Source organism: Myodes glareolus, chromosome X, assembly GCF_982192425.1.
Source record: "Myodes glareolus chromosome X, mMyoGla1.1, whole genome shotgun sequence".
NCBI classification, from domain to species: domain Eukaryota; kingdom Metazoa; phylum Chordata; class Mammalia; order Rodentia; family Cricetidae; genus Myodes; species Myodes glareolus.
This window is the reverse complement of record NC_142053.1, coordinates 53,830,049-53,843,913: the sequence shown is the minus strand read 5'-3', so window position 1 is coordinate 53,843,913 and position 13,865 is coordinate 53,830,049. Positions and strand designations below refer to the sequence as shown.

The following is a 13,865-nucleotide window of genomic DNA, read 5'->3' as shown; positions in this document are numbered from 1 at the left end:
TGACAATGGACAACTCAGCCTCAGGAACTTTTAATTCTTCCATTTTCTTGTCAGAGCTACTCGTAATAAGGGCAGTTCCTATCTATATTTCCTGACTACGTTTCCTACAATATATAAATCTTACATATGAAGTCTATAGACCTCAGGAAAGAACACTGGGTGCTCAAATGGCAACTATCATTATTGAAAATTGGTTGAACTGTGGAATTCACTCTGAAAAAGTGATCAAGGTCAAGTCAGTCCGCTGTGCTGCCTGTAGCATCATCTTCAACTGTGCATGCACATCAGCAAGCTTCTGTCGATCTAAACTACCCCGAAAATACCACCGCTCATAGCAATGCACAGGGATGGGGTAAACCACGTATTTCAGCTCCATAAGCGGTATTAGGTTTTGCAGGATACTCACGAGCATAGACATTGTAATAGGGTTAGAAGCAAAACTAAGCACACGGAGGTGGGAACACTGGCTTAGAGCTGGGATAAGAGAAGTTATGGTCGAATCAGTTATAAGACAATGATTTATCTCTAGATACTGCAAGGTACCAGACACATTTTCCATAAGCGTTTGGAAAGGCTCACAATCTTCCCAAGATATTGGATTGTTACTGAGATTCAGCAGCTTGAGGTGGGTTGCCTGAGGACACTGGGAAAGAAATCTGAAGTCTCTGTAAGAAAGCTCACAGAAAGGCAGCTTCAAGAAATCCAAACCAGGTGGGAGGACTCTGTAGGGAGAAAACAGAAAATTGATGCTGAAGAATGAGGAACTGGTGGTGGGAATTTATCTAGGAACCTAGAACAAGCTTCTTTGTACATACAGTGCTGCAGCAGCTAACCATGTGGACTTTAAAATAACTTAATAGGCTTGTGGCTCTAGGAAAGACTTTTCCACTCTTAGACACAGATTTTTAATCTTCAGAACATGTACAAGATTATTATGCTTGGTTCTGAGAAATAATGTGTGAAAATTTAATCAAGTTGGTAATTATAATCCACACGGAACTAATCCTACTGTTTGATGGAATGGGGTCAGGGATAGCAGCCAACTGAATGTTCCTAAACGACAATCTCTAGATTCTGGGCCTGATCCTTGAGCCCAACACATGAGCAAAGATGATCTGACAATATGAACTATGGGGATCTTTTGATGAGTACGTATGTCAGACTACAGCATGAAATCTTAACCTCCTTCTACTTCAATGCTTCCACTTCATCTCTAGATACCTAAAGAAAGTCTCTTTTCATTCAGGTGTTTGAGGTCCTATATTGTATGAGGATAGTTGTCTGAATGAATGAATAGGTACAGCTTATTTTTGTAATCCTGACTTTTTCTTCACTATAAATGAAGTGCTCCAGTGGACAGTTTCAAAGTTTCTGTAGTGTTACTTCTGAGGAGAAGAGAAAAAGAGATTCCATCAAGCCTTAGGAATGCCATAGTCTAGTTTCCTTTTTTTTTCTTAACGAGAGAATGTCAAGGAAACCAGGTACCTCCCCTCAGACTCTCAACTGAGCAATTTGTGTAGACGATTTGTGAGGCAGAAGAAAGACAGGCTGAGCTCCTTAAGGTTCTTCATCCGCTCAAGTTGGGTAAGGAAACCTTTGAATGTTTTCCCATTCAAAGATTTAAGGGTGATTTTAGACAGACTGAGACTGTCCAGGTGGACCATGTGAGACAAAAGGGTTGTAATATCACCAAGAGAAACCTGATCAACTGCCAGGTGTTCAATACACAACAGATCCACAAGTTTCAGGGTATTTTTATACTCAGTTTATCAATCTTCAAATCTCGACAGCAGAGGTGCAAGGATCCGGAGCTCTTTTCAACTTTACTCAGAAACAAAGACAAAAACTTGCTTGCTCTCAAGGTGCCATCCAGGGAAAGATCCACTAGTAATTCAGTGGGGTAGCTGGACAACTCAGCCTCAGGCACTACATTTACAGTGCTATGTTGGCCTTCACACTTCAGGGCAGAGATCTGAGAGTAAGAACAAGACTAAAAAGAGAAAGAAAATGTTGGCCTTGTTTGAAAACATATGGTCCTGCAGACAGCATCATGCCCGAAATCTAGGATCTTCAGTTTGGAGCCTCTGTAGGGAAAAGAGGAGGTAGCACATAAGAGAGGCAGCATATATTAATACAGTCTAACAGAACTAATGATAACAAGTGAGGATAAAACTCCTTGGGTGCTCAACTCCATACAGCAACTAAACACAGCACTTTCCAGCATTACCTCTGTCCTAGAGTCTCCATCAATGCTCACCCATTTCAGTGCTTCTGTCTTCTAAGTAATATGCCCATCATGTTAACCAAACAATAGCATCCTCAGTCACATCTGTTACAAAATTAAAACCTTCTATAAGACATTAGATTCTTTTAAATAACCTCAACTGAAAAGGTGGAAAGAGTGTAACATCCGGAGGGGGTGAAGGACGCCAAGGAAACAAGGCCCTCTAAATCAAGATGATACACACACATATGAAGTCACAGAGCATTTCTGCAACTTGTATAAACTAGAATAACTTGCTGACTGAGACAAAAGTCATTCTAGTCAAATGCAAAGAATCACATTTACTTGAAGCTTCTCAGAGTTGTAATTCCAGGATATATAATACCTAAGAAGTCCTGAAAATATATCCCAAGTTAAAAAAAAAAAGGTTCCCTTTATAACTTAAAAAAGCAAGAGGGGCTGCTGATTCCATCTCTTCAATCAAAATTCTTTTATGTCCAGCAAAAGTCAAAATGATCTTACAAAAAGGAGAGATTTCCCAATCTCCAGAAGCAAAGAATGATGGTTTCAAACTGTTACAAGTACTAGTGAAATTTGTTCCAGAATTTGCAGTTTACAAGATCTGCATGTTTCTGGGTGCATATGTGAATATTCAGAGAATTTTGCTCAAAGCTAAGTTTTGGGTTTGCTTAATGTCTGGCTTAATAATAGCTCACAGGTTCCACTTTAAGGATTCCAAAGCAATACTATTATAATTTGATTTTCTTCCAGGCAAATTTAACGTTAAGAAGATATCACTTCTCCTAAGCTAATGTATCTACTTACTGTAATTTTAAAAATATCTGCAAACATTTTACAAGTTAATGATAAAGTTCACATAATAAAGACTATGTAAGTCAGTTAAGAGAAATGAAAAGACACCTGAGAAGGGAGTTATGGTACCAGACAAGAGAGCATACTACAAAACTCTACAGAATCATGGGTAGTGGTGCAAAAATAGACAAACAGCCCATGGGAATAGCTTAGAAAGCTTGGAAGCAAAAATCAATGCCAAGGGAAAATAGAGCAGTTTAAATGTAGTATGGAGAACCACTGGAACAAGAATGGACATGTACTGTATGGTGCTAGAGCAAATGAGACTTTTAGGGAAAAAATTAATCCAAGAGACATGCCACATACAGAATAGTAAAAGATAAAATCGTAACTACGAAGCCATATAATGTTTTGAAGAAAACATACAAAATTTTAACAAGATCATAAGGAACAGGCTTTGTAAATATATAACTTAAACTTTAGGGCAATTGAAAATAAATGACAATCAATCTGGCCACATAAAAATAAAAGCATCTCGTACTATGAATCATAATTAGATCAGGAAGTAATTACCAAAATGGGATGAGGTATTGGTTCCACATATTTGAGACATTTGGTTAATAAACCATGTATCTAACTCCAAAATTTAGGGACTAAGGATCAAAACTTTGGTATAGAAATGGAACAATAATACCCATTGATAATTTACACTCTAGCTATGAATGGTGGGAAGGATGTGCAGAAGGAGGGTTAAAGGATGCTAGAAGCATTCAGATAGGATGGGGTGTGACAGTAGCCAGGATGAGCTACATGCATGTACAAAATTGTCAGAGAACAAACTGAATAAAAGTTAGAAAATCATACAAAGTACAAAGTATAATATAGACCATGCTATCTTTCATATACGAAAGCAATGTAAAAAACATTTCTTCTCTTCGTGCAAAATATACGACAGGATGAATTAGGCCAGAAACTTACAGGAAAAGGATGGGACAGTAGGAGAGATGAGAATAGGAGTAACATTTATATAAAAATACCCTTTGGTAAAGCTTTTCTATACTCTCAAAAATCATAGTTTTGAATGTGAAACATTTGGTCTGTGTGTATAGATTCAAACAGCACTGCTATAAGATAACCTTTAAAATGTGCCAGTACTGTATAGGATTTCTTTATGCCATTATTCCTTATACAATATAGAAACGATACTTGAATTTACCTTGCATTAGGTATGAACAATCTAGAATTAATTTTAAGTATATGGTACAATTTATGTGTCCCTTATGAAAATACAACACATCATATAATAAACTTGAGTTTTCACAGAACATAAATGAAAATTCACTATGGATGTCTTGTAGTCAATATATTATGGATAGCAAGAGTACAGGGTAAACAATTGAAATTACCCAACATGTGAACAAGAGGATGCCTTAAAACCAATAAATTAAGCTAATTATAATTTACATAGATTTTTGTAAATATTCACATAAACATTGTAACCATACCGTAGAAATAAAAAAATATTTGTGCCTAAAAAGCTTTAATTTTATTAAGCAATGTAAAGACAGAAATAACAGCACACAGATACAAGTAAATAAATGTTCCTATCAAGTATACTTAGTAATTCTGAAACTAGTACATATGTATACTGAGTAGGAAAAAATAAGTAAATATATCATCGATAATAAGAGGCAGGTGAGGGAAAAAATTTAGAGGTAAAGCTAGCAAGGATTGGAATCAGAAGCATCATCATGAGATTCTGCCATTTGTGGGTGTGTGTGTTTGTGTTTGTATAAATATGGCTACATGCATACTATATCTTACTTCTGCACTTGGAAAGGACTCACCCACAGTAAAAGCCCATTAATAAACACTATCTAAATGCAACTCACTAAAAAGAAGATTCAAAAATTTTTGAGCAAGACACTTTAACTCAAGGCCAGGATGGAAAAAAATTCACAAGATGAATCTGAAATTCCTAGTGTCAGACACTTCTAGTGTTCAAAGCAGTACATCATTATATTGAGAAAGCAACTGACTAACTAGGAGGTCCCAGAATAATTCAAGGAACAAAGTATCTTGTAAGATGATTATAACATATAGTATCACATTTATTCCTAAAACCACACTGGTACAAATAAATTAATGAAATACAGATAGTACCCTTTTCTAAAAAGATATCTCAACAGGTAATTTTAATATGCCCAAAGAAACCAGAAGGCCATGACTAGGTACATTTGTAGCAAGCTAGTTCCTAAAAGAGAGTCACAATCTGGGAAGAACAGTATTTTTTCAAACTTAAATTTTTTCTTTCACCATATTTGCTATTAACAAAGGACAAAAGGTAGTAAGCGTTAAAATGAAGCAACAACCTCACTATGACTGATCCACGTAATCACGGTAAACATTATCACTAATCCAAGATCTCTCCTGGTAATGTGATCTGAACCAGAAAATTAAAGTAAAAGTATGTGTGCTTTGACATCTGGGGAAAACTAAGCAGGTTTTAGCCTAATAGAATATGATCCTTCCTATTACATTCTTATGAGAAGAAATCCCCTAGTCTAAGTACCCTGTTGCTCTCCTTTGAGGTAGTGGATCAAAGCACACTACCTGTTTATTTCCCAAGCAGCAGACTATCATCCACAGTATTGTGCAGAACAATCATTCCCCCATGAAGTGAAGGTTGTTCCCTTCTCTTGATACTACCAAGAATGTTCCACAGCCCTTTTTACACTTTCTTCCAGAATGTGACACTGTATAGTTCTACCCACAACACAGTGTGCTTCTCTCCTAGACTTTAAGTGTTGTTGTTCATTAGTATTTATGTATTTATTTAATATGTCTAATGTCAGTTACACTTAGCCGCTCCCAACGCATTCTGGTGGGAATGCCCTGCATATCAGTAAGGTGAGTGGGGAAAGAGTAAAACATGTATTTTTTCACAGATGCACACTTTCAATCTAGTCACAAGAAAGCATTAAATTCTAGAGGACAATGCCAAATTAGAATCTGCCTATGATGGCTCATAGTGAATGAGGAAAATTCCAGGCAAGAAAGGACAGACTCTGGAACACAAAGAGAGATTAGGATAGCATAAAAATCAAGAAAATAAGTTACAGAAAGGTGAGAAACACAGAGACAGGGCTATGCCAACAAAAGGAGCAAGTAGCTAAGGTTCCAGCAACTGTTCCATGACCAGGAAGAGGAAGGCAAAGCCTCATCATAAAGGTAAGCTAAGTGAGCCTGGATAAGAGCCTGGAAGCAGTGCTACCCAAAGGGCAGGCCCGCAGTTCTCACGCACCTTAAGTCAAGTTGGGGGGACTGGGGTGACAGTGACCCCACTCTCATGAGAGAAGACATCCGTTTCAGCCCTCTTTGTATGGAAGTGTTGTAGATGGGCGACATCTTGAGAAGGGCTTGCTATTTGAGACAGACTTACTCTGGTCTTCCAAAAGAAGAAAAAAAGAGACATCACAACATCATGACTAGGGACACGCTGCTAGTGTGTGTCTCTAGATGGACACTGAAGATCAGACACAGACATTTTGAGTTCAACTGGCAGGTACTGCAGTGAATGGCACAGTGGTAGGAGATTCCAGCATCCATGACAGGAAGCATACCCCATAACCTAAGGATGGTTGAGGATGCTGACATATCATACTTGGGATCAGCAATCAGACTGAGATCCAGAGGCATCTGTCTGACATGCAATTCATGACTGGTGAGAATAAGAACTCTGAATGTTGGCCCAGCACAGCCCCAGGATTCTGCAGTTCCCTCCCCATCATACATCAGCTCTGTAGGATAGGATATGAATGTGTAGAGACTGATCATCCAACCCAAATCTCAGTGCTATTTCTTCTTTCATTCTAAAATGCGCTTGGGAGACACACGTTGGCATAGATGTCAGTCACCCCACAGTTTCTGAACACAGGTAAACCCTATCCCTCACACAGAGAGTAAAGTATGTACGGACAGCAGAGGCTTCTGAGACTCAAAGACTGGAAGCTCCTGAACATGTGGGGACCTGTTTAATCTGATCCTTGAAAGTCCACTCTCACAATCCTCCAAAGAATAGGACAATTCAATTCCAGTTCATCCATCTGTTAGCAACCTGTGGCAGGCTCCAGTTGAGGACCTGAGGACCTGCAAGGGAGCTGCTCTGATACTTGACCTTTTCTTTTCTTTTTTTGACTGCTGTATTTTCATAATTTTAATTCACAGGCTTGTTAATTGGTCAGGCTAGTACAACAATGGCTTTCTCCCAACAGAAAGGCCAAGAACCTTGGTTCAGTCTATGAAGTTTCTAATTTCCAATTTTTCTTTTATTTGCCTCTTTGCTGTACTCTTTCTAATATAATGTTATTCACTTTCATTTTATAGTTAAGCCTCCCAATTATATTTCTCTTACATCTACCTAATTATTTTTGCAAGTTTCTTAATTGTGCAATCAGTATTTTTAAAATATCTTTTTTCTTTTCCTCTTTACAGTCACATTTCTTCACTTCCTTTCTTTTGTTTAGTGTTGCTATTTTTTAATGTCTTCTTTCTTGGTCCCTTAATTTATTTCTTTCATTTACCATTTCTACTTTTGCCCAAATTGGTTTTTAACTTCATTTCTTGCTGTACATTATTTTTTCTATTTCTGTTCTGTAGTCATTGGTGCTGTAGTAGTTGGCTTTAATCAATTAATTAAATTTGATTACAATTTTATGATTATTTATATGCATGCTTAAGTGTGTTGTTTACAGCTGTTATAGTGGCTTCCTTTACCCTCTGTGAACATAGTGGATATTGAATCTTTCATTGAAAGACAGTCTCCCAGGACACCTGGGTGGGATGTAGACTTCATTGGATGCAAAAGTAACAATATGGAACCTTGAAAACACAGGGCATAAGCATCATTAATCTTCAAATACTGAATACAAAATGCTGAAACTCTTGAAATTCTAGACAATTAATTCAAAAGTCTACTTGAAAAATTACCAGTGGCTTTCATGATACAAACAAGGAAGGAAATCAATTCAGAATGTAAATACACAAGTCAGCAAGGATATTGATACTTTGAGAACAAGCAGCTAAGGAAACAACCAATAAGATGAAAAAGATTTACTGATATACTAGATCAAGGCAAAGAAAGGTTAGGTTTGGAAGAAGAGCTCAAGGAAACTTTACATTTAGACATCCATAAATAAAATCAAATTAACAATCATGACCACAACTTTCAGAAATTCAGGGACATACTAGATTCCTTGGGGTAAAAAGAGGAGACAGCATGAAAACTAATGGCAGGGGAAATCTAACCTGTGAAATTATCTCTGAAAAAGTCCTAAATCTGGGAAAATAAATGAATATCTAAGTATTCATTTGGAATCCAAAACACACAGGGACAAAAAAACCCAATTTATCTAAAATAGGTTGGAAGTAAAAGGCAGGCTATGGTAACATAAACAACATTTGGTGCCTAGAAGAACAAAGACACAATATTAAAAGCTACAAGAGAAACATGTCAATCAACTTAATAAAAGCAAAGCCACCAGAGTAACATCAGATATACTGTGAGCAACTTGAAAAGCCAGATGACATGGAACTATATCTTTTTATTCTTAAAACTGAGCAGATTCCAGACAGTACAAAGTTATCTTTTACAAGCTGTGGCGAGGATGAAACATCTGTGGAATGATGACCACTCTGAAAGATAAACTCAAAGAGGCAAACAGTTGATGAACATCAGAGCAGCATTTTTAGAAAGATCCCTAAAGGATCTTATAGGCATGGGAGGAAGACAGTAGTTTTATGTTTTGCTTTTTAGATGTGAAAAGCATTTGCGGAATGCTTTCAAGACACTGTTTCTCTGTGTTGCTGTGTTGTCTGTCCTGGAACTTGCACTATACTTCAGGCTGGCCTCAAACTCACAGAGATCAGCCTGCTTGTGCCCAAGAGTGCTAGTATTAAAGGCATGTGCCGCCACTGTCTTGCTCAAAAAAAAAATTTAACTAATGGAATGAAATACAATAAATGGAGAATGATTACACACTGCGATCTTTACTATTTTATAAAGCTGACATAAATAAATAGCAAAACTGTCAGGCGGTGGTGGCGAATACCTTTAATTCTAGCATTTGGGATGCAGAAGCAGGTGAATCACTGTGAGTTCAAGGCCAGCCTGATCTACAGAGGGAGTGTTCCAGGACAGGCTCAAACCCAATAAATAAATAAATAAACAAATAAATAAAGAAAGAAAGAAAGAAATGGATTTATTTCACCACTTAGCCAAGGCAACTTCGGCAACTTCTTACCACAGATTTGGAAAGGCTAGAATCACAGACAGCTGCAACCTGTTTGATGACCAGACTGAGGATCCAGTCTGAGGAACAGTTTGTTGATATAGAAGGTAGACAAGATGCACTTAAAGAGAATCAGCTATGGACATGAGACCGCAAAGCACCAAAGTGTCTCAGCAGCTGTATATAGGATCTGAGGTTTTGAAGCTTGTTATTCAGAAACATTGATTAGAGATTAAAGTGTATGCTATCCAAATCCTTGTTTCTTATCTGTAGAGTTCTGTCTTGAGGAGGAAAATTTTTAGGCACATTGTGTAGGCTTGCTCCTAGAGAAGGAAGCAATAATAGATAAAGCATTATGCAAAGGCTTCTTTATACATGAGTCAAGGGAGAACAGACTTAAGATACAGTTCATTAGTCATTTAAATCATCTCTCCTGTATGTGTCTCAGAGAAGAGGGTACAGATCTTCCTGCAGGTATTCTGTTCAATTATGTTAGAAACTGCTGACTGTCAGTCAGCCAGGATGAAATGAGAACTAGGAACTGGTAAGGGGTTTCTCTTTTCTTGGTCCCTCTATTTCCTGTCTACCAATGGTGTTTCAGTTTTCCGTTTGGCAGTATAACTTCTTTAAGATATTGTTCTGAAGTGTTGGAAGGTATCAGTACCATTCCACTTTCAGAACAAGGCTAAGTGTTACTATGAAGTGAAATAAATAGGATTCCGAGCTCACAGTGATTGGCCTTTACCAGACCTGGAGCCTTCCATGAGGTACTCTCCCTTTCTTTGGTGACTACTATCTTGGCAGTCAATTGCCGGTAGCTCTGTGAATGCTGGCCAGCCTATTGATCAGCTGAGGAAGAAAATGACAGATGCTGATCCAGTTCAGCAGAGTGATGGGCTCTAAATCAAGTGTGAGTGGCAAGGAGCAGACACGCTCTGAGATCTCTTCCTGTATTTTAGGCATACCCTTACGATGCCAGACATAGTAGGCTTGGAGCAAGGAGTCCCCAAAGGGACCCATATTGAAAATGGGAACAAGATGGGATTTCCTAGGGGGTACATGGGAAATATTTGATAGAGACACATGGCCATGAGGGGTGGTAAGTAATAATGACTTGATTTTTGACGAGTCCTCAGAATGCAGAATAACTGGAGCTCTGGAGTTGGGGTGGACAGACTCTGCCTGTGTTTCAAATGTACAATCCCAGCATATTTTTTCCACTCTACCCTGACTTAGAGTCCGAAATGGCTAGACACTTGAGAGCAGAGATGCTGTTGAGGAAAGGCAAAGGAATGATGCCTATGAAAAGGTCCCTTTGTGAAGGAGACAGCTGAGTGAGGAAGCTTTTGACTAAAGGGATGAGGAATGAGATGTCTGCAGATGTGGTGTAAACACAGGCACTGCTTGGGGATCCTGGGGTAAGAATGAATTAGAAAAGTCTGAGTTGGGTACTGGTTGACAATGACCCACACATCTCTTGGTTAACACCCATCTTGAAGTGCAAAATAATAGTCATAGGAGAAGGGTGGATTTTGAAGGGGACACCAGCTTATAGGGGACTGGCAAATAGAAGGACTGTCTTAAAATTTTTCTAGGCAGAAAACCCTTTGACTCCTGTACTGCAAAATTCGTACCCCTGTATCCAAGGAATTGTCATTTGTTGAATGGTATGAAACAGTGTAGCATAAAGGTCTATAGAAATGAATGATTTGAAAATCATTACTTTGAGTAACAAAGCATATTTCTCAAAAGAGAAATATCTTCTCACAGCATGGCAAAAACAGACCATGAGACAGGGTGGAGAAAAACAGACTATTATATCATTTGATCCACTGGTAAACCCTTAAACCAATAACAGAGCTGGTGTCCCCGGACTAGCACTTGATCACGTGATCAATCCTGGCCACTGCTAGCATTTTTTAAGCATGCATCAAGGCTAGAAGATGAGGATTGCCTCTGATCTGTGCAGGTAGGAGGTTGCAGATCATGGAAAGGTATCAGGAATGAGACCAGAATCCAGGAAACTCAGAGCTTTCCCTACCTGAGCTGAGAGTAGGGGAAATACATGGAGGAAAATCTGAACTAATGAAGAAAGGACTGCATATAGGGGCAGCGGGCAGAGCTCAACAGCAGAGTCGATCAGAATCGCTAGGAGGTGAGGCCTAGACCCCTAATTGTTGTAAGGAGAGAGCCCGCTTTTTCCTCCTGGCCACCCAGTTAGCTTAGCCCAGAAATAACCACACAAATACTGTATTAATTCAAACACTTCTTGCTCACTAACTCAAACTTTGTATTGGCTAACTCTTACTTCTCAGTTTAACCCATTTCTATTAATCTCTGTATTGCTATGTGACAGTAGCTTACCGGGAAAGATTCAGCATGTCTATTTCTGGTGGCTCCATGGTGTCTCTCTCCTCTGCTTTCTTCCTCCCAGCATTCAGTTCTGTTTTCCCTGCCTGCCTAAGTTCTGCCCTATCAAAAGGCCAAGGCAGTTTCTTTATTCATCAACCAATGAAAGCAACACAAAAACAGAAATACATTCTACACCACCTAATGGCTGCTCTACCTATGCCCTAGCCTACATTATGGTCACGTGTGTTTCCTGTGGAAAGACTTTTGGTGGACTTTGAGACAGAGCTGGATCTGGAGAGCCACAGGAGCATTAAGTCTCTCAGGTAGGAGAGACTGTGAGAAAAGAACTCTGAATTCTGTTACAGAGCATTCATTCAATTCTGTTTCTTGTTTCTTATCACATAGAAGAAGCAACAAAATATCCTTGAAAAATGGCCCTCAGGGAAACCAAACTGTAGAGTACATCCCAGTTACCAGTGAAGAAGTTTAGTATTTAAAAAGTGTCTAAGGCAACATATGCAGGGGTTAACCTAGAGAGGGATGGCCACCCTCTGTGCAGGATTTTGAAATGGATGTGGAAAACTGGCATATAACATGGACATGATAGCTGGAGGAGCAATGATATGGAAAGGTTCATAAGAGGAGCTGAGAGAGCTAAGGAGAAAATTTCCCACTCTTCCTTTTAGGTACATTCTGTATGTTTTATAGGGAATCTCTTTCCTACTCATGATGAGTTTTGCCTTATGCCTTGAAACTTTAGGTTAGTAATCACAAGCTCGTTCATTGTAAACTTACAATTATAGGTTCACCTTAATGTTGGATCTTTTGACATTCTAGTTTTTGACCAGAAATTCAATTTTGATGTAGTATCTAAGTTCTTCTGTTATCAGGACATTTCAACAACTTTCATGGGATGATATTTAAGACAGTATAAAGTAAATAAACAATGCTTAAAATCAAGTAGTAGACTTATTATCTCAGTTAAAGGCATGAATACTTGTGTATTATGTATACAGAATCTATTTTTATATATACAAATTGAAATTTTCTCTTTAGTTTAGTTGCTGGCAGTTTTTATTTTTATTAATTTAGGTTGTGAACGTTTTTCTTTATACTTGATAATTCTGTACATGTAGTGATCATATCCACTGCCTATTTCTTCATTCTCATTCCTCTTATACTTGCACCAACATGACCCACTTCCCAAATTCATGTTTTCTTTTTTCTATTTTTATAATCCACTAATTAAATTAGTGTTGTCGATCTGTATATGTGTGGTGAGATCTGCTGTAGAATCATAAATCTAGCAGTGCCCGCATCCTCAAAAGAGAATAGTTTTCTGTCCTTCCAGAAGCTACCATCTACCACATCGATGGAAGAATTCTTGCTAACTTGCTCTTGCTTAGGTCTTGTGCAGGTAATGAGAGCTGCTGTGAGTTCTTGAGTATGATAACTGTATCACAACCAGAAGACAAGATTTAAAAGCATTCCTTCTGTCCTCTGTTTATTGAATGTTTTCTGGCTTCTACAATGTTCACTGAGCCTTAGTGGCAGAGGTTGGGAAGTATTGATAAACATTTCTTATTTGGAGCCTAACATTCACACGTTCTCATCACTTAGACCAATCAAGAATCTTTGTCCAACTACTAACACTGAAAAGAGAAACATCTCTGACCAAGGTTATGTACAGCCCATGTGTATGAGTACAAAAATAAATATTTAGAATGCAATTTGAGTGTATGACTACTAAGCAAAATAATAAAGGAGGTTCTAACCTAGGAACTCTTGCCTGCCACCCCTCTCAAGCTATGTTCTTTTGTTCAGGATGACAGTACCAGGCATGGAACTCCTTTCTGTAGAGCAGGCCTCAGAGTCAATTAGAAAGTAGTTAGTGATCTTATAACAGTGGGACAACTAGTATACCACTGGGCACCTCTTTCCTGGAAGGTTGATGTACCTGCATGCTCTAGTGCTAGGTAAGGTCATCGATATCTTTTCTCCTCCATCAGCCTGCATAGCACCTCCCACCACTATGAAAGCTAGCAATCAGGGAGGAATTTCACAAGTCTGTTTAAGATTCATTTGTTTATGTCCTATAGCCACATTTTTGTATCTTTATCAATAGGAACTTGCCATGTGGTTATGGTGGATGACCAAAGGCAATTGACATAATCTGTGTTGTTTTG

General features: G+C 38.4%; 1 protein-coding gene across 1 annotated transcript in view; it reads right to left on the bottom strand.

Annotated features, from left to right (window-relative positions):
- Window positions 1-208: 208 nt before the first annotated feature.
- LOC148117332 (leucine-rich repeat-containing protein 14-like) overlaps window positions 209-13,865 on the bottom strand; it is a 33,030-nt gene continuing 19,373 nt past the window's right edge. The window contains 4 exon segments of the mRNA XM_087903010.1: window positions 209-720; window positions 1,183-1,185; window positions 1,505-1,759; window positions 1,762-1,990. Coding sequence (XP_087759136.1) covers window positions 209-720; window positions 1,183-1,185; window positions 1,505-1,759; window positions 1,762-1,990 — 999 coding nt within the window.